Genomic DNA, 20,547 nt, shown 5'->3' with positions numbered 1-20,547 from the left:
AGTATTTGTATATTCACCATTATTCACAACCCAAGCAGAAGCCCCAGACTCTTTCTGTCAGTCTTCCCAGGTAGACCAGACAGGAAACACAACCAGGTGAGCTAATTCTACTTTATTGTAAGCTACATTAGCAGAATCTTACAAGTCTGATAGTACAAATCTCCTGCTGTCTCTTTTACAGCCTGGGAAGTTAAGTAGTTCCTTTCTGAGTCTCTTTCTTGCCCATTATGCAGCTGTGGGCCCTCTCTTATCTGATCGTTCCCCAGGCACCATCTTTTCCCCACATCTACCAATGTCATTCCCACACACCTTTACACTTTCACAACTAAAGAGTTAGGACTCATCTCAGAGAATGCATGTCCTTTCAGGTTGGACTTGCCTAAGCAAGATGGGGAAGAAGAGACTCAGGCTCAATTCTGCCAAAGCTGAGTGGCTGTAGATATAAGGCCCCTTAGATCTGGGGTCCTTCCATCTTTAGTCTTGGATGGAGTTGCATTTCTCCATTCAAGACTGGTCATCTGGGGGTTATCTTGCACTCAGGTGGCAGGTGTGACCAAGAGGGCTGTTGCATAGCTCCATCTACTGTGCCAGTTTTACCTGTTCCTGAATCAGAAGGTCCTTGAGATGGTTCACTCATGTTCCAGTCATCTTATGGTTGGACTGTTGCATGGTACTGCTCTTGAATGCCAACTGGTTCAGAATGTACTGGTACAGGCAATGATGAGCATACCTCGATATACCTATGTGACACCACTACTCTGCAAGCTCACTGGTTGCCAGTGAGCTTTCGGGTGCAGTTCAAGGTGCTGGTTATCACCTATAAAGCTGGTCATGCCATAGGGCCATGCTATTTGAGAGATTACCTATCTTCCATGATTTCTGCCCATCTGGTAAAATCAGGCAGAATTGGTGCACTTTGGGTCCCATCAATTAAACAATGCCATCTACTACAATGCCAACTCAGGAAGCATGCCTTCTCTGTTATAGTGCCTGCTCTCTAGAATTGCATCTTCCCAGAGATCCATGTGGCTCCCACCCTGATGGTGATCCAGAAATTTTTTTTAAAACTTGGCTGTTCTCCCAGGCTTTGGGCTAGGGTGGCTGCTGAGCTACTGTTGGGTATGTTTTTGGTAGCATATGGAGTTTGTCTTGTCCAAACATACATGATTTCTTCTATTACTCTTTTAAAATGTAAGCCATCCAGAATCACTCTGGGGTTGGGCAGCCTTTAAATATAATAAATGTATTCATTTATTAAGTCTGAGGGGACATTATATAAGTCTGAGGGGAGAGATTAGCATTGAGAAGGGAATGGCCCATGAAGATGAAGATGTGCAGGACTGCTGGTCTCAACAAAATTCCCTCTCCTTTGTGACCCAACATCAAAAGATGACAGTCTTACATCTAGTATCACCTGTTTCAAGGCTTGGGCCAGCTTCTTGTGGATTTCAGGGACATAAAGCTGTATTTTAAATGAATGTCCAGGGATATAACAGAGCCAGGGAGACTTGTTTATTCTCTCCCTCTTTCCAGAAGATAACTGCCTTAATTGCTGCACACCCCTATTCCTGATGTTTTGAACAAGTGCTTCTCAGTACCATTTAGCATTCTTATTTTTAAACCCAGGGAGGAAAAGAAGAATAAAAATGCAACACAGAAGACAGGAACTGAGAGCTTAGAAAGTTTAGAAAGACTAAGGTTGCAACATCCATAGGAATATCTTTCCTCCATATTCCCAGTCACTCAACATGTAGGCACCACTAGAGATGCTTTATTTTTTAAGATACACCATGCAGGAAGTTCCAGCATTTGGGGAGAGCTAAGTCTTCCTTTCCCGACATGCCCACCTACTGGATTGTAGTCTAAAAGCCAAAAATTACACTACAAGAAAAATAGGATTTCATCTTTAACTTGCATTTTTCCAAGATCTACCAGCATCTTTCTCTTTACCCGCAGGTCTGGGTCATTTCTTTCAGCTGAAAACGTAACCAATATTTGCTGCCATCATACAAGAGGTGAATTGATATAACTGATTATTCCAACATGTATTTTGTCTTTGGGCCTACAAATATTATGGAGCTATTAATGCTTCTTAAGCTAGTCATAAAAAATTATATTCATTAGAATTTCAGTAGGATATTCATCCTAGTATTTATTTTTTTCTGTCTTAGGTTTGCAAGGAAATTATTCATAAATCTGAAGCATGACTTTTGAGATAAATATTTCCACTTATAAACACATTAGTAAATACTGTAGGATTTTTTTTCCTTCCTAATGTTTTTCCTGCAAGTGCAGGGTCCACTTTTTTTCGGATCAATGGAATGTTGATCTGTTGGTTGTGACAGGAATTGACCAGCCAACTTGTTGCCCAAGCCTGACACTGGGGGCTGAGAGAGAGGGACTGGCCCAAACTCACTCAGCCGGCTTTCATGATTAAGACAGGACTAGAGCTCACTGTAGGAATCATAGACAAATTGATAAAAAGAAAGTTGTGCTCTGGGAATGTTGAAAACAGCAAGACTTCGGGCATAGATGATATAACTGGAAAAAATTTTAAATATGAAAGCGGTTTACTTACTTATAGCTGTGTGAATTTTAATGCTGGGTGAAATACAGATGTATTTGTACTTGATGTTTGGAAGAATGCTCCCTTATAGAAAGGGAAAGGGGAATTAATCTGTTAAGTGTTTGTAGGTAGTTATTTGGCAGTATTCTGATGACAACATTTTAGAAGTGCAGTATGCCAAGCAGTTGGTGTGCATGCCAGATTTTTGTACTTCAGGATGGTACTGTGAAATGTCTGGGTGAATATCTGTTGATTTAGAGAAAGCATTTGATAAAATGAATAGGTTTGAAATTCCACATGAATATGGAGTTGGCTTGTTGCAAGAAGAACAGTATGTGCTACAAGTAAAGCATGCATGAAACTAAGTAAATACTTAGCAAATAATTCAACATTAATGAGGGAGTAAACTAAGGATGTGTGATGTCCCCTTGGTTGTTTAATGTATTTAGGGATAAATATATAAGGAATTTCTGTGATAACATTGGAGGTGTTTGGGCTGGGAATGTGAATGAATATATACTTTTATATACAGAAGTTGATGTTTCGTTGACCGAGAACCTATAAAAGACCCAGATAGTTGTATCTGGCAGGGAAAATAGAGTGAATGATTGAGAGTTTTACACAGATGTGGTGGGACTGATGAATGTCGACATCCAGCACCAAAACCCAGGATTCAGTTCATCCTGCAGTGCCAGCTGTGCTCACTGTGAGTGGCCCACTGAGCATCTTGCCCTCCACAGCCAACTACCTCCCAGCAATCTGGGCTTCTTACCTGCAGCAAGTAAATGGATTTATGTACCTTGGCGGAATGTTTACCAAAAATGAGGGAATGGCTGGGGAAATTTTAAAATGTGCAAATGTAGGTAGTATGAGGTCTATATAAAAAAAGTGTTTGTGGAAAGAAGCAAAAATGGCTGTGTATAAGAGCATGCTTCTGCCTATATGAAAGTACAAATATACCAGGAAAAGCTTTAAAAAGAAGTTGCATGCAGTGGAAATGGGTTACTTAAGAAATATATGTAGTAAAACAGGAAGAAAAGGGTTCAGGAATGGGTGGGTAACGATAAATGTTGGCTGAATGCAACAGTGAGTGTTCTGTATTAAAAAATACGCTGAGATAGTTTAGTAACATAGGGAGAATGAATAGGATTGAACTGAATATTAATGAATAGTAATAATGAATATTGAATCATATACAAAGGAAGAAGGAGATCAAGAAAGTTGTGGCTGGATGGTTTTGATGAGATCCTCCCAAAGAAAGAGGAAAGACGTTTCAAGAGCAAACAGTGATGTAGGAAGGAGTTAGTGTATGCAGTGGGAGCGAGGACCGTTTGCAAAGACAGACAGGCATGAAGAGATACAGTAGACAAAGGTCAGCTGTGTTTTCCTTTTCTCTTCTGCTGTCAATTTGTTTTACTTTCTTCTTTTTGGAGCTTCGCATAAAGCTGCCTACCGTGAAAGGGAGTAGTGGGAGGAAGGTCGGTGAAGCTCCACACAGGGATAGGTAAATCAAGGCTCTTGGGTGCCAGTACACCCGTGGGCTGCTGTCCCGTCTCTTCTGGCTCTTCAAAACATTCTTTTAATTTAAGAAAATGAAACAAAAACTGCCAAGCGGCAGAAAAAGGAGCTGGGGCTGGGTGGCACAGCGCTGTGCTGGTTCAGCTCCTTTCTCCAAGGCCGAACCCAAGAGGTGTTGGTAGGGAGCGAGAGTTTCCAGCCGTGGCCCCTGCTTTGTGGGGTGCCTCAGGGCTCGGTGCTCTCACCACCCCTATTTAACGTCCACATAAAACTGCTGGGTGAGATCATCCAGCACCACAGGACGAGGTATCGTCAGTATGCCAATGATACCCAATTATACATCTCCATCCCGGGTGACCTAAGTGATGCTGTGGCTACACTTTTGGGGTGCCTGGAGTCTGTAGGGGCCTGGATGGGGGACAACAGGCTTCAGCTGAACCCTGGTAAGACGGAGTGGCTGTGGATACGGGGAGCCTCAAGATCTAGGACTTTGTCATCTTTGGTTCTTGATGGGGTCGCACTATCCCAGAATGCCTAATCTGGGGGTCCTCCTGGATTTATAACTCCTATTTGAAGAGCAGGTGGCAGTTGTGGCTAGGAGGGCCTTTGCACAACTTTGTGTTGCACATCAGTTATGCCCCTTCCTTGATCGGGAGGCCCTCTGCAGGTCACTCATGCCCTGGTCACCTCCTGGTTGGATTACTGCAATGTACTCTACATGGGGCTACCCTTGAAGAGTATCCGGAAGCTACAGCTGGCGCAGAATGCAGCAGCATGGACAGTTCGGAATGCTCGCAGGGGACCCATATAACACCTCTGTTATGCGAGCTGCATTGGTTGCTGGTTTGCTTCCGGGTCCAATTCAAGCCCTTCATGCACAGGAACAGGTTATCTGAGGAGCTGTCTCACCCGTTATATCATCCCGCCCCACTCGGTCTGGCAGAAGGGGCATGTTGCAGACTTCACCAGTCAAGGAATTTTGACCGGTGGGTTCTATGAAGAGGGCTTTTTCTGCTGTGGCCCCCACTCTGTGGAACAACTTATCACCTGAGGTGCAGTGTGCCCCCACTCCCATGGCCTTCAGGAACAGCATGAAATCTTGGTGATGGCAGATGGCCTGGGGGCCAGATGGGGGCTCACACCAGTGGAAGTGGCTTGTGGGGTAATTGATTTTACCCCCCTGTCATCTTGAAGGTTTTTAGTTTTTTATGTATAGGGTTTGTTTTATATAGCCTGACTTTTTAATTAATTAATGTGGGTATTTATTTTTTAACTGTTTTCGGGTTTTATTCTAATTGTGAGCAACCCAGATTCACCCACTGGGGGAGATGGGCAGCATACAAATTTAGGAAAGGAAAGGAAAGGAAAGGAAAGGAAAGGAAAGGAAAGGAAAGGAAAGGAAAGGAAAGGAAAGGAAAGGAAAGGAAAGGAAAGGAAAGGAAAGGAAAGGAAAGGAAAGGAAAGGAAAGGAAAGGAAAGGGCTTCCAGCATCATCTTTATTTACAAGGTTGCCTATCTCCTTCTTACCATGCGGTTTATTTAATCTAGGATTTTGGGTACAGTATTCATTTGACTAGATGATAGATTAGATAGATAGATGATAAGTAGATACACACACACACACAATCTATATCCTCTGTTTTATTTGTTTAATAAAAGCACAATTTTTAATATAGAAAAAAATTAGTTCATTTTCAGTACAATTTATAAAGTGAAGCAGCAGTTTATGTAGCCCAAATCAGGGGACGTGTGTTCAATGTGTACTTTTGTTAGTTTTTTTAGTGTTGTTAGTCAGTAGTGTTTTGGGAGACGTGGTTGTTTGCAGTCATTGAAAGGGTGCTTGGAGGCCTTTCCAGGCACCCTCACAGCCTGATGACTCTTGAACCTGTTTGGACCCATTTCACTAAATTCCTAATAAGAGAAGCGATGAGGGGCAGCAAGGGGGTTTAAGCGCTGGAAGCCTGGAGCTGAACAGCAGAGCCAGGGGCCTTTCTGCTGGAACCAGGAAGCAGCCCTGGGTATGCCAGAGCTCGAATCAGCATCACTAAGCCAAGTCCGCGGAGCAGTGGAGCTGGGAAATCAATGTCGCTGGATCAGGGCCAGCAGCCCCACAAGATGCAGATGTGCCCAGAGAGCCTGGAGCTGGCAGGAAACAGCTGGGCCCTGCCTTAGTTTGGGGCGCTGCCACAGAGGCTGGCTGGAAGCCGAGAATTCCACAAGGGCAGCCAGAGGTGGTGTCGCTCCATGACCAGCTGGACAGTGGAGGCTGAGCTAAGGGCAGTGTGGCAAGACTGGTGGTGGGTGAGGCTGGCAAGGTGAAGTTTGCAGCTGCCAGCACATGGCTGTGGCAAGGTTGGTGCCCAGGCAAGGCTTGTACTGGCAGAAATTCTGTGACACAACATTGAAGTTTCCTGCCGGGAGTGGGTGAGGACAGCAGTCCTTGGGGTGCTTTTTGCCTGGAGGAGAGGAACGGGGGTGATGCCCAGCATGGGAGCATTTCCCAAAGGTCCTGGAGAAAAATATGATCCTTTATGTTTGCGGGTAGTGTTGTTACACAGTTGAGTCACTGGGCAGCACTGGATTTACTGCAGGCAGGGAAACAAGTGTTGCCTTTCCTAATGCAGTGTTTTCTCCTTGCTTAAAATGGCAATCACATTCTTTCCTATCATTCTGGCTAGTGTGTGTGTTCTCATGTTTTCAATCTACACGAGGAACAAAACTGCCAATTTAATCAAAGAATTCTGACACATTTGGCTTTAGTCAGTTTGAACAATTTGAAGAACACAAGAAGAGTCCTACTGGATCTCGCCCATCTAGACTTATACTGCGTGCCACACCAAAATCATCCAAACACATCCAGGGTACTCACAAACAGCAGGCTAGTAGGCCATTAATCGCCCTCTTTCATTGTAGCTCCCGAGCAGCCTGCATTTCTGAGACTAGTAGCTGTTGGCAGTTGTATCCTCCAGGAGTTTGTTTACATCTGTTGGTAGCCATCACCACATCTGATGGCAGTGAATTTCATAGGTTATATGTTTTGAAAGGCAAAATCTTTCTATTGGTCTTGAAACTCTGTGTTCAGTTTCCTTGGGTAACCTTGAAACAGAACATTGTTCAGTGAGAGAGCAAAACTTAGTTGTCTGTGTTTGTTTATATTTCAAATTTAGTGACTCTGGGTTTTCCTTACTGTGCATAAATTTTTATACCTCTATCATGTCTCCCCTCACTTATCTTCAATCCAAATTAAACTCCCCTGGTCTTCTTGTAAGGGAGCAGTTCCAGTTTCTTTGATATTTTGATTGCTCTGTACAATATCCATTTTAGGTGTGGGAAGCAGAACCATACAGAATATTCTGTGTGATCTCAGCATTGATTTATTTAAAGGAATTTAAATTGTATTTTCAATCTCTTTCCTAATAGAATTATTTTTTTAAACAGCAGCTGTAAACTGGCTTAATCCACCACGACTCTAAGCTTCCTTTCCCAGTCAGGCACTGCCTGTGACATTTATGCAGCATGTATTACTCTGCATTTGCTTACTTAGAATTCCATTTGCCTTGTTAAAGTCTACTTAATTTTAATTCTGGGTTTTGGGATGGTGCAATATACACATTTTTGCAGCAAACAAACAAACAAAATTGTTGATGTGACTCCAGGAGGCTCTGGACTAGATGGAGTAATCGTATGCCTTGCATGTCTCAGAACAGATGCCAGTTACATTCTGCAAGTATAACCAAAGCAGAAAAAGTAAGTTAAAATTCAAATAAAAGCAAGCCACAGTAGTATTTGACCACTGAAAATCTTTTACCAATATATATGCAACTTTGTTTCAGACTTCTGATAGAACAAAATTTCTTTAGAACCTTGATAGTATAAAAATATATGGACCAAAATCATTATGTCCACATTTTCTAATAATAATGAGACTCAACCTAGTTTCTAAATATGACCCGAAGGGGTAAAATTGCTCCCTGCAATTGGTACAAGGGATACTGCCACCAACCCAGAGATAAACTTGAATCTTCAAAACTAATAGACAGACATGATTTGATAGACATGTCCTCCATGAATTTATCGAATCCTCTTTTAAATCCATCCAAATTAGCAGCCATCACCACCTCTTGTGGTATGAATGAATTCCATAGGTTCTTTTGTCCTAAAACTCTCCCCTGGTTGTACCCTTTGGAGGATGAAATCTCATGAAGAAGGTGTTTGAACTCCCTGAGCATTTTGTTTGCCCTCTCCTGCACTTTTTCTACCTCTATTACATCTTCTTTCAGATCTATCATTAATTATACAAGGATATAACAATTTTGACAGCCTCTTTTCTAGTGATCCCTAGCATGGAATTTGCCTTTTTCACAACAACCACATACTGAGTTTATATATCCTCTGAGTGATATACTCGATTTCTTTATGCTACCAATACTATCCATAGTCAACAGTATGATGTGGCTACAAAATTAGACACTTGTGGCGAGTGATTTAATTTGGATTCCTGCACTGAACTCGATGATCCTCCTGATTCTCTGATTTTGATCACCACACCACACATTCAAAAGATTGCAGCCAACTTGCGGGTGCGACCTGGGAGGTTGGCACTTTGTCACAGAGCTATTCAACCCTTACTGAGATACACCCCTTGCCTGTTACTGCCTGATGTAGCACTGTAACACAGCTGAAGACGACTTTGTTTTACCATACCAAGAAAATTACATGAACTTGGTCAGATGGTCACCAGGAGTCAAGCTGAACTTAAAGGAGATTTTACCTTTTACTGCAATCCTAGGGAAACAATTCATTCCGCAATGGCTTTGACATGGAAAAAGTTGCTGCTTCAAATTACTAAACAAAGAGTTGTTATCAACATTTTCATAGAATAGCTTAGGGTGTAAAAAACCGATTTGCAGAAAGTAAAACTTTTCTCATTAACATCTCACTGTTTATTTCCTTATAAATGTATTTGCAGAGTTTTATTTCCAGAACTAGAGCTATCTGGAAGTCATGTAATTGCCACATTTTTTTCTGAACACTTCTACAAGTGGCCATCTTTCAAAGATTCTGGTTAAATCTAGCAAAACTGGAATGGAAATAATTCAATGCATGCATACAAACATATCCACCAGACAGACATCCATTACAACTGAACAACTGCAGGCTAATTATGAGAAGTCATGTGCCGAGATAAATGATGTCGTTCTCGAAAATATTCCTGGCAAACAGGACAGGTCAGCTTTTCTTCCCGTTTCCTTTTCCTTTGGGATTCTGTTGAAACATCCATCTTTTTGTGATGGGAACGCATGTGCAACACAAGGTCTGATGTCATGCGGAAGGAAAGGCTGCATTTTGCACACCAGTTCTGGGCTGCTATACCAAAAGAGGTGAAGGTAGGAGGCAGCAGAGCCAAGGAAGCAGAGGAAGAACTGGAGATAGAAACAGGTGTGGCCTGCATTTGCTCACCTGTCTCATTTGGCCACCGTGCTGAAGAGTAAGGGTTGCTTTGAATAAGGTTGGTTGACAGCAACTGAAAACCATTTGAATCACTTACAAGGAACTTAGAAGTGAGGTGACCACTATACTGCATGAGGTCAGTGGCACTGATGCATTCTGACAACTTCCTTGGGCTGGCCGTTGTATCCTTCAGAGACTGAAAAGCAACTGGAGCTCCTCCATCTTCCCAGCACTTCACTGGTTTGCTGAAAGCACTTTTAGGTTCCCCAGCAATGCTGTTGGGCCACACAAAGGAGAATGCACTACCAGGGGAACACTGAACTGTAGCTTTGTCAAAATAAGCATTTCCATTTCCTTGTTCCGCCTCTTTGGTCTTCTCAGTGTTCAGTTTCTCTACAGACCTCCTCACTTCAGTGAATGCACTCTCCTTCTGTTGCAGCACATCCTTAACCAACAATTGTTTCCTGGTACTGAACTTCCAGAAGGGTTCCCTTGATATGTGCTCCGCAGTTCTTCCATTCTTGACTCCACTATGCTCTTCCTCATGTAGGCAATTTGTTTTCTCAAACAACACAGGTTTCCTGTTGTGACTGCTCTCCATTTCATCACTGTTCATTCTCCTCCTCTCATGGGAATCTTTGCAAGTCACTATTTTAAACTCAAAGTCCCTAGACAGACTGTAGAAGTTTGTAGATTGTTCCATAAATTTGCTTTTCACCATCTTTAGGAGAAAAAATTTTCTTCGGAGCTGAGCTCTATTCTTTGGGAAGCAGAGGAAATGGGCATGAGAAAGACAGGGATGGGAAACTTTCTTGAAGTCTGGACAATCTAGTTCTAGAACAAGAGAAATCAAATAAATAATTAATGGGGCAGAATCTTGGTCGGGAGAAATTTATTAACCAAACCATGATAGACCCTTGATGACCTAGATTAACATTCAGCTTTGCAAAACAATTAGGAAGGCCTCTCCAAGAGGCCTTGAGCAAAGGCTGCATGCAAATCTCACCATGTTGCAGGGACGTGTAGCACTGAATGTCATATTTCCTCTCCACAGGAGGCAATATCCGTTTCATCATCATACAGAATGGTTAATGATAGAGGATCGATCATAACTGCTGCCTGACCCCTCCTAAGCCTCCTTATATCATGGTGATCCCTGTATTCCACAGCAACACATTTAATGGTAGAAATCAAATGAATATTTTCTTTTTTAGATTTATTGTTGTTCAGTCGTTAAGTCGTGTCCGATTCTTCGTGACCCCATGAACCATATCATGCCAGGTCGATTTTTAGATTAAGTCATCAGAATTTCAAATGTTAACTGCGCTACAGATATACATGAAAATATTATCTATTGGTCCTCTTGCTTTAATTTCTTTGCTGAATAAACCTAGCTTTACCACTATTGATATGTTCATTTACTCCCCCAAATCTCATTTCTCATTAGTTTGCTGGTGCAACATGCATGTTGTGTTAAAATTTTCATATCCTTTGTACCATTTCTAGAACAGATTATAGCTACTCCTGTTCTACTGAACTCTACACAAATCCATTTTGCTTTGGCTTTGATTGACTTCACTATAATTATGAGAAAAAGCAGGCTGGACAATGAATGCTGTTTTAAATGGACACAGAGCTGACTGAACAGTTGAACCCAATGAGCGTACAATGATAGCTCTGCATAACGTTGGAGAGAAGTTTCAAGCGGCAAATTCAACATATTTATAACCTATTTTGATTAAGGGTTAGAAAATATTATTAAATTACGCAAAGACTGCAAAAACCTTAGAGGATGTTGTTCAGTGTTCTGGAGGATGGTGACAGGTTGGAACAATGAACAGAAATCAGCAAGATGAAATTCAACAGGGAGAAAATGCAAAGCTCTATATGTGGGTTGGAAAAATGAAAGCCATGAACATAAGGCAGCAAGGAAGGGAACCATACTATGCAGCCGTACGTGTGAAAAGGATCTGGGTGTCTTGGTTGATCACAATTTGAATATGAGCAAATTGTGATGCAGCCTTCTGTTGTTGTTGTTGTTGTCATTTCATCTTATTCTAGACTATATCCTAGAATTTCTGAGTGGCCCTCTATCCCAAATAGTGATCAGGACCAATCCTGCTTAGCTTCTGAGATAAGCTTGGTGCTAAAGTATAATTCCTAGAAAGAAAGGAGTAGAGAAATCTTAAGTTTGCTATGAGATCTAGCTCTCTAATCTGATATATAATAAAGATTAAAAAATAAATAAAAATATAGGGTTAAATCTCTCATGTAATCTTATATATTAAAAATTCAGTTTTGCAAAACAATTAAAATGTATTCGGGAAATGGGCAAGTCACAGAGCTCTGTGTATAACATTTAAAAGATTTAAATGGATAGTATAATAATCCAAATAATCCAGTAATTTACTTCTTTTCACTTATTTCTATCCTGTATTTGCAAAAAACAAACAAACAAACAACACCCAAAACCCACAGCCTTTTACAAAAAATCAGAAGTACCTATGTTAGCAGAAATAAGGTAGTACGGCCGTGAGCACTTTTTGGATTGGAGGTGAACAAAACACTTGTTTGCTTTAAAGCAGCTGACCCTCTTCCTAGGGCTGCACGGTGCATCCCCCCACACCTCCTACCCCCTGCACTTCCATGCATATTTTTGGAATCAAATGCAAGTGAAGTTTGAATACAGATGTTAAGGATGTTAGCAGAAAAGGAAAGACAGAAAGCTCAACCTTCTTGATTCCTTGAAACTTAGAGCAGCAGACAGTCTGTTGCTGTCAAGATGAATACAAACACATTTTCAGGAACAGGTTAGAGTAAAACCCTTTGCAAGAAGGGCTGACACAGAAATCACACAATACAAAGGATCTCTCGGACATTTTCCCACCTATTTATAGTGCAACCCTACATATATTCCCTTAGAAGTAAAATCAGTTTATTGGGTGTCAAACTCACCTGAAATACACTGGAATTTGGTTTTTCCAGTACCATATCATAATTCAGCACATTTTAGATTTTCCTGACAATAGAAATGTTACTCTGCCCATGCTTTTTTTTCCCAATAATCAGTCCCACTGTGTTCATTGTGGCTTAATCCTATGTGTTATTAGGTAGCAGACTAAGTAACTTCAGTATAAGATGAATAGTGAGCATCCGTAAGTTTTAAAACATTTTGTTGTTTTTTTATTGGAAGGTGAAAAGGTAAAAACTAGCACAAGCAGTTAAAATTACAATAAAAGAAAATATATAACAGTCCAAATGCATGCAATATCTTCTGTTACACTGTTTTTATTAATTCCTGCACTCCAATTTTCACGCATGGATGAAATCAAGATTGAAGACTAAAATGTCAGCATCTTGGGGGAGGGGGTGGCTGTTATTTTATCCCGACTTTTTAAAATATAACTCAAGGCAGCGAACACACCTAATACTCCTGCCTCGTATTTTCCCCCAACAACAACCCTGAGAGGTGGGCTGGGCTGAGAGAGAGGGACTGGCCCAAAGGAACGCGTGAAGGGCTGAGGAACTCCAAGAGAGGCGCGGCCGAAGCGCTGCCCAGGTCCAGGAGGCGCTCGGCTTTCCCTCCCTCCGTCCCGGCGAAGCCTTACCGAGCGAGCGGCTCCCCTCGCGGCCCCTTCTGCGCACGCACTTTCCCGGACTCCCGCGGCCCTCGCCCACGCGCGTCCGGCGGCTCGCGGCCACTCCGACGTCCTCCTGCGGCCCAGCGGAGCTCGGCAGCCGCCTTCGGGCTCCCGGCAGCCGCTCCGCCCGGCCCTGCTCCCAGGAACTCCCAGCGCCGGGGAAAGGAAAGGCGCTACCTGGCCTCCGGCCGCCCCGACCGCTCGCCTACCCCACCCTCGCCCTACCTGGCGGAGGAAAGGCCGCTCCGTCCCGGCGCAGGTGGATGCCGCTGAGTGCGGCCGCCCAGAAGTACCCGCGACGTGCGTGCGAGTGTGAGAGCGAGGCGGAGGGAAGGGGGCGGGCAGGACTCAGCCTGGTTAGACGGGGAGCCTCGAGGTTCGCGGGGCGGGAGCTCAGACTCCCGCCCGGGACCCCCGCCCCGCCCCGGCCGAAAGAGGCGCAGCTGGGAGCCAGAAGCCGGTCGGCTGGCCCCGAAGCGGAGAGGCGACCTTATTCGAGGAGCCCCGGGCCCCAAGGGCTCCTGCCCCCAGGTCGCGGGCAGGGAAGGTTTTCCGGCGCAGCGCTTCGGAGCGCCTCTCCTTGGCTGTTACAGCCCCAGCTGGAGCGGGGCTGAAGCCGCGGAGCCGCCCGGGAGTCGCCTGCGGTTCGGCGTTCGCGCCCTGCGGGGTCTGAGCCGCTGCCCCAAAGGCCAGGCTGGAAGAACGCCTCCTCTGCCGTCCCGCCCGCAGTCTGTGACCCTCTTTCGCCGCCCGGTGGGGTTCCCTGCGGTTCGGCCGCTTCCGCCCGCCAGAGCTGCGGGGGCTCCTGGTGGCCTTGGAGGGCTTTGCTTTTCTCTTCCGTGGCGTACAGAGGGAGCGGGGAGGGGAGCAGCAGCAGCCCCCCGGGATCAGGCCGAGGCCATCCTTGTCCAGCCCTTTATTCCTCACCATGGCCAAATAGGGCTCTCCCAAGCAGATGCCCCAATCTGAAGAAACAGAGCCTTCACGATTAGTAGCTCTTGATAGACTTGCCCTCTATAAATGTATCCAATCTATCTGAAAGTGATCCAAGTTAGTGTCCATCACCACATCCATCTTATGGATGTTCTTGTTCTAAATCTGCTTTCAGGGAGCTTCACTAGATGGCCTCTTTTCCTAGCCCTTTGAGAGGATGCCAGAATTAAAGGCATTCATACCTCTTGGTTATGAACCCCCTTAGTTGCCTAGGCCAGCTTTTCTCAACCTCAGCAACTTTAAGATGTGTGGACTGGCTGGCTGCCAATGGAAGAGGTAACAAAACTCTACTTCAGCTGCACTGCTTTCATTGCTCTCCAAACACAGTTTTGCCATGAATGTGAACTAGCCTGCATCGTAAACCGTGAGCTCAGCGATGCAATCGGCAATTAGATCTGCTCAGCTCCTTTGGCCGCTGTAGGCACGCCCTCTGCTCCCCAGCTGCCAGGCTCTGCCTTTCATATCCGTTTTGGAGAGCAGGTACTTGGCTTCCACACAGCCATCTGCCCACGTAATGCTGACCATTGCTTTCCAAGCGCTTATAAGTTGTCGTCTCTTATATAGATGGCTTTTAGTGATGCACAGTGATTGAGGTAAACCAGAAAGGCAGCTGGGTGGCGTCTGTTGCTGGTGCTTTCACCTTTCATCCCACTGCAGGTTTTTTTGTTGCTTCTACTGGCAAAGGGTTTGGTGTGGTCATTGTTTTTGCTGTTTTGTTCCTTTGATGTGGGGATGCCACTTTGCCTACTCCAAGGGCTTCTGATCACAGCCGCTCCCTGCCAGTATTGCCATTCCCAGTTAGTACCAATTCAGGATGGAACCTGTTTGTTACTGACTGCTTCCTTCTGCTTCACCTCCTGTTAGCCCAAATGATGGTTCTGATGTTTGGAGAAGGGACACACAGTGAAATGGGGAGGGAGCACCCACAATGCTTGCAACCTCTCCTCCATGCTTTAACAGTGGCCAAAACAGCCCTTTAAAGCACCTACCTACATATGTTCAACTAGTCCTGCCGCACTCCGCATTAAAGAGACTGGTTGATTATTGTTTTTCTCACCAACAGGTGACACTTGGTGGGAGGGAAAATTAGTCCAGGGGAATTTACCAGTTCCTTCTTTAACTTGCCCTAGGTTAGAACTGCAAGGGCAGCACATTCAACTGAGGCAGAACAGAGGTCAAGCAAGTTTTATGCCAACCTACTTTTCTGTTAGCTAAAGGCCCAGTGCATCGTATTAAGACCAACTGCCTGTGCCCAAATCCATCACTCCACTTAATTCTCCTCTCAGCATTCTCCCTATCTGGATGTGAGAATGCAACTGTATGTATGTAAGTATGTATGTATGTATGTATGTATGTATGTATGTATGTATGTATGTATGTTTGAAACAATCAAGAAGCAGCAGAAAAGCCACTGAATCTATTATGTCCTCCACAAGCAAATGGAGCAGCAAAAGAAAGCTTGCTTATTCAATGGGTTTTTTTTTACTATGCCTGTATATATCGTATATGTGAGTTTCTATAACTTATTTTCCCCCGCACCTTCTTTTCTTTTCTGTGTTATTAGAGCTTAACTAGCCCTGGCCTTGCGGGAGTAGAGAAATTCAGATTCTGAGTACCAGGAACCCTTTAGCCCTTCAAGTTTCCTGGCTGGTTGCTGGCTGGCATTTCCCAGGCCTTTCTGCTGGGATCTTGGCATCTCTTAGCTACTGGTTGGAGGGTGGAATTTGCTGCCAGTTTGACTGTAGAATTGGGTGTGGCTGCTGGGTTCCTTGGCTTTTCTCACCCTCTGATAGGACCCTCTGCCTCCATTAGGACTCTGCCCTGGCTCCAGTCCCGTGCACTCACGAAGCCGGCTTTGTCCTAGCCATTTTTTCTTCTCCCGCAACAGTATCTTTTCCGTCTCTACTGTGATTAAGGCATTGTCTCCTCCTGACCCACATCCAGGTCCAGAAAGATCCTCCTTTGGTAGCAGGAGCACAGGCATGGTGGTCCACCTAACTCAGCTGCTTCAAAGTGCCAGAGGGAAAGAAAACAACCTGGGAAAGAAAGGCTCATAAAGATGCTCCGAGGCTCTCCTTCCACAAATAACGGGCTCTTGCAATTTCTGGGCGGGCTTGGACACGTGCAATAAAAAAAAGTTTCAAAAGGATTTCAGTTTTTTCAAATTAAAAGAGGGGAATTGCACTGCTGTATTTGCTAGTTTTCTGCTGACTTTGAGGTGGTGCAAATTTGCAAGTACTAGGAAGAAGGGAAAAAATGGTACAAAGTACCACATGCGTCCTGGAGCTATCCCACTTCTGAGCTACTTCAAAGGTTTTTTAATCCAGACTCTGCATATGGTAACCGCCAGTATCTCCCACAAACTCCTAATTCAGCAAGTTCAGATTTCATTTTCTTCAGCAAGCACATAACAACCATCGTATCCCACAAAATTATATGTTCCACCCACCATACACATATAGCATGTCAGCACATTTGGGGCACCGGTTGTATAACAACTTGAGGCATATGAAGTCCTGTGTAAAAGCAGCTGCTCAGACCTGTTGGCTACTGTATTGGAGGGTGGAACTGAAGCAAGGGCACAGCATTGGGAACAGGGCCAGGACACCAGATGTATGTCCTATGTGTAAGTAATGCATGAAGAAAGTGATTAAATCAGACCATATGGCTAATCTAATTCAGAAAAGTTCCTGACTGGCCGTGGCTCTTGGGCATTTCATACAGCCATCTTTACTCTGAGCATGAACATGGGATCTTTTGTGCGCAAAGAAAATACTCTAAAACTGAGGCATGTCCTTCCTTTTATGTGCAATTTACATATAGATCCCTAAATAAGATGGGTAATCGTCATTTTTGTATAAAGGTATTTCCAGTCAAAATACATATTTCAGTCAAATCACAAAAGTGGATATTATGGGGGAAATAGAGAATCATTTATTAAAATGTCTACAGTCTTTCCAAAACCATCAGCGGATCCTCAGAATCTGTCTCCAAGGCTGCTTATTTAAAGAAATAGAATAGGAATCTTTCTTTTACTTTTCAAAATGTCACTGTTTGTGTAACAATAAACCATAGCAATCTTGTCCTGTGAAATCTTTCATTTCAATGGTAGGACAAGTTTTTCTTCATCCTGCGACATCTACCAGTTTTGTTTTATACCTTCCTCTCCCTAAAGTCTCAGTGTCTGTATTCAGTGGCTCTCTTTCAGTAGGCCATGGCTAGTCAGCTTGTGTTGGTTTTTTGGGTTGTGGGGGGGCGTTGCCTCTCAAGGGAAGGCCCAGTCCTTTCCTCAAAACTAACACCCAATGAAATACAGTCTTGAATGGACACACGGAGGCTCCACCAAAAAAGATATATATGATGATGAAGATGCAAACTCTAACAGTGGTAGGAAAACAAATGAAGGGAGCATTTTTTTCGAATGGAACATTACCTTTTCTCCTTTAGACAGTCACTTCCAATGACATATCTAAAAATGTTCTTAATATCTGAAGAATTCTTGTTCTGTCATGAAGATCGTTGAGAAATTCACATATGAACTGGATTTATAACTAAAAGAAATTATATTTGCAAGAGAGGTCTCATTCTTGTTTTTAATTCTTTCATTAAAAGCACTCAGTGGAAATAATTTATGGATTGGTATAGCAAATGATTTTTGGCACAGCTGGTACACAAAATATAGCCATCAAATGTCTTGTCACAATCTAATAGCCCTGACTTGGGATTTCCTTCATTGCTTTTGAAAGATGTCATTCCATATAAATGCCTTTAATGCCTGGTAGAAAAATTTTATGAGTGCATTGACAAATGAAATAACCATGGTAATTTGATTAATGTTCAAGTAAAATTAATATTGGCTTTTACTGAAAAACCAACGGTCAACCGTGTAATAGTTTTGAAGGAAAGATTTTTAGTTAGTCAAAAAAAATTTGCTGCCAGAAAAAGACAAGGAAAAAAGAGAGAAAGGAGTGGGAGCTGACATGGAAATTGGGGAAGGAAGACTGTAAATGGTTTTTCTTTTACTTATTTATTCTTAATCTCACAGAAGGAATGTAGAAAACTAATCCAAGCACTTTATAAAGATATTTCCCAATGTGCAACTTGTAAGGATGTTTTCATCTGACTGGCTGCCAGAAGTAGGTGGTATCCCAACCCAAGGCAGATGGGCTTTCCCCAGTGGAGGCAGCAGCCATGTCATATTTTTCTGGAACCATAAATATTCATACATATACAATCATAGACATGATAGTTTTACTCCCTTCAGACCAGAGTTTAGAAGAGGGTGAGACTGTGAAGCTATCTGGTTCTTCTGGGTTCCACTGATGTAAGCAAGTTACCAGAAATTCACCTTTTGTCCAGGAATTGTTAGCACCATCAAGGGTTTAATTTCTGCAGTACTTCCTCTATTTTCTGGTACTTGGTAAGTAAGTAAAATAAGACATACCATTGCATGCAAAATTTTAGACATCCTTGATTAAACTGAATATTTTGGTGAATCCCTAAGTGAACAGAAGCAGACATAACAATCACATTGTACTAAGTCAACCACAGGATCTTTCTGCAGATCTGAATGCTTAGTGTTTATGTCCTGTTATTTACAGATTTACAGATTCCATGGAGATCTGAAAAAAAGATACCACTGTTTTAAGTAACTCACACATCAAAGTTAAGGTAATGCTGAAAGCATTTTTCTCAGGCTTCTGTAGAAAAAAAAAGTTGAGCTATTTTAATAAATAGCAGACAGCTGCTGTACTCAAGATCCAAATCACTTTTCTGAAACGCTTTTGAAATGCTAATGTATATCTGAAGCTAGAAACCTGAACTCATGGCTTCTAACTTTTACTGTATTCTTTCTTGAGATGTGATATCATGGCAGCAGAGAGAGGCAGCGTTCATATTCATCCTATTTGGCCTTCTTATGGCCAAATGATCGAATTGTGCCATTATCTGGCCTGAAATTAATTGTAAGATTACTTTCTATTAACTTCTGCTTGACTGTGAAATAGCTTGGGAAGCTATCAAGAACAGCAGGGATGATGGAGTAGTAATGTAATTGCAGCAGACACTGTGGAGATGTTCCTTAATATTAAGTTGGTTTGCTACAGTTTGCACATTGGGGGTGCTGATCACTCAGTATAAAACACAGGCTAACTTAGATCAGCACAAGCAGAGACTCAGTGATGGCCATTTTAGTAAGATCAGCTAGTTTCAAACTTGGTGCAAAGCCATGATTTCCTTCAAGCTTAGGTTGCTGAACGAACCACAATAGCTAGATTCAAATATTGTGCTATCCAAACCAAATTAATCACATTATGGCATACTATAACAACTTAGTGACTGTCAGAGCCTCTCACACACATGACCACCAATGCCACCAATGTGATCATTATAATTGAAAATGTGCTGCTGCACTGGAAAAGATTCTTGACAACAAGGTACCCAACTATTCTGTGTCAGCCATGGCTGAAGACCTACATTAGCTAAAATAAATTATGGGTTAGTGTGATGTATAAACTCAGTCACTGTTTTATCAATCTGTGGCCTTTAATACTGCCTTTAATACATTTACCTAGAAATCAATCCTAACAGATTTCAGAAAGACTGATTCCTTGCAAATATGCATTCAGATTGCATTTAAGACTGGGGCACACAGAGACACAATCTAGCTTGATCTGATAGAATGGGAACTTCAGTAGAAGAAAATATATGTAGCTCAGGGTTGAACTGTGGAGTCCTTGGTGCTCTCTGAGCTTGGCTGTTTGCTTGCAGACATTTCATTACCCAACTAGATAACATCATCAGTGCACTGATGGGAACTGATAGAATTGCTACAAACTGTAGGAAAAAGCAGATCATGACTCTCATTCTAGAAAAGAGATAGTCTGTCTTGAGTTTGCCCCCCCCAAAGGAAAAAGTATACGTATAAGCTGCACCCAAATGATCATAGAATTCTAGAATCTTGAGGTTGGAAGGACACATTCAGGTCATTGAGTCCAACCCCTTGCTCCATGCATGATTCTTGCTGGAAGAATGTTCATCTGTCTGAAACTACTTGAGTTAAGAGGAGCCCACCACCTCCCTACACTTTTGCCTTTAAGTCTTTCTTCACATTCAGCTAGAATCTTCCTTCTTACAACTTAACTTCATTACTCCATATCCTGCATTCTGCAACAGTGGAGGATAGCCCTTGACCTTCTGTGTGCTACCTTCAGGAATTTGCAGGTTACTGTACTGTAACCTCCTTCAGTCTTCTCAAGACTAAACATGTTCAGCTTTGGCCCAGCTCTTCAAACTCTTTTGAACTTAGATTCATCCTTGTGGCCCTTCTCTGGACCTGTTCCAGTCTGACTGAATCGTTTCTGAAATATTGTGACCCAA

General features: G+C 43.0%; 1 protein-coding gene across 1 annotated transcript; it reads right to left on the bottom strand.

Moving 5' to 3' along the window:
- Positions 1 to 8,744: 8,744 nt before the first annotated feature.
- Positions 8,745 to 13,375, bottom strand: ZNF488 (zinc finger protein 488). Its single transcript, XM_088139577.1, has 2 exons — positions 13,144 to 13,375; positions 8,745 to 10,369 (listed from the first exon to the last, which is right to left on the bottom strand). The coding sequence occupies exon 2, from the start codon at positions 10,254 to 10,256 to the stop codon at positions 9,243 to 9,245; it is 1,014 nt and encodes a 337-aa protein (XP_087995703.1). The 5' UTR covers positions 10,257 to 10,369; positions 13,144 to 13,375; the 3' UTR covers positions 8,745 to 9,242.
- Positions 13,376 to 20,547: the final 7,172 nt, after the last annotated feature.

This window comes from Python bivittatus, unplaced genomic scaffold (assembly GCF_059951505.1).
Source record: "Python bivittatus isolate LINGU-HERP-01145 unplaced genomic scaffold, Pbiv_v1 ctg000210_np1212, whole genome shotgun sequence".
NCBI classification, from domain to species: Eukaryota; Metazoa; Chordata; class Lepidosauria; order Squamata; family Pythonidae; genus Python; species Python bivittatus.
Note: the sequence above shows the minus strand (reverse complement) of the source record. Positions and strands in the feature narration are given on the sequence as shown.

Excerpts from the sequence above, each read along its gene's own strand:
- ZNF488 (XM_088139577.1), bottom strand. The coding sequence starts at position 10,256 with ATGGTGAAAAGCAAATTTATGGAACAATCTACAAACTTCTACAGTCTG.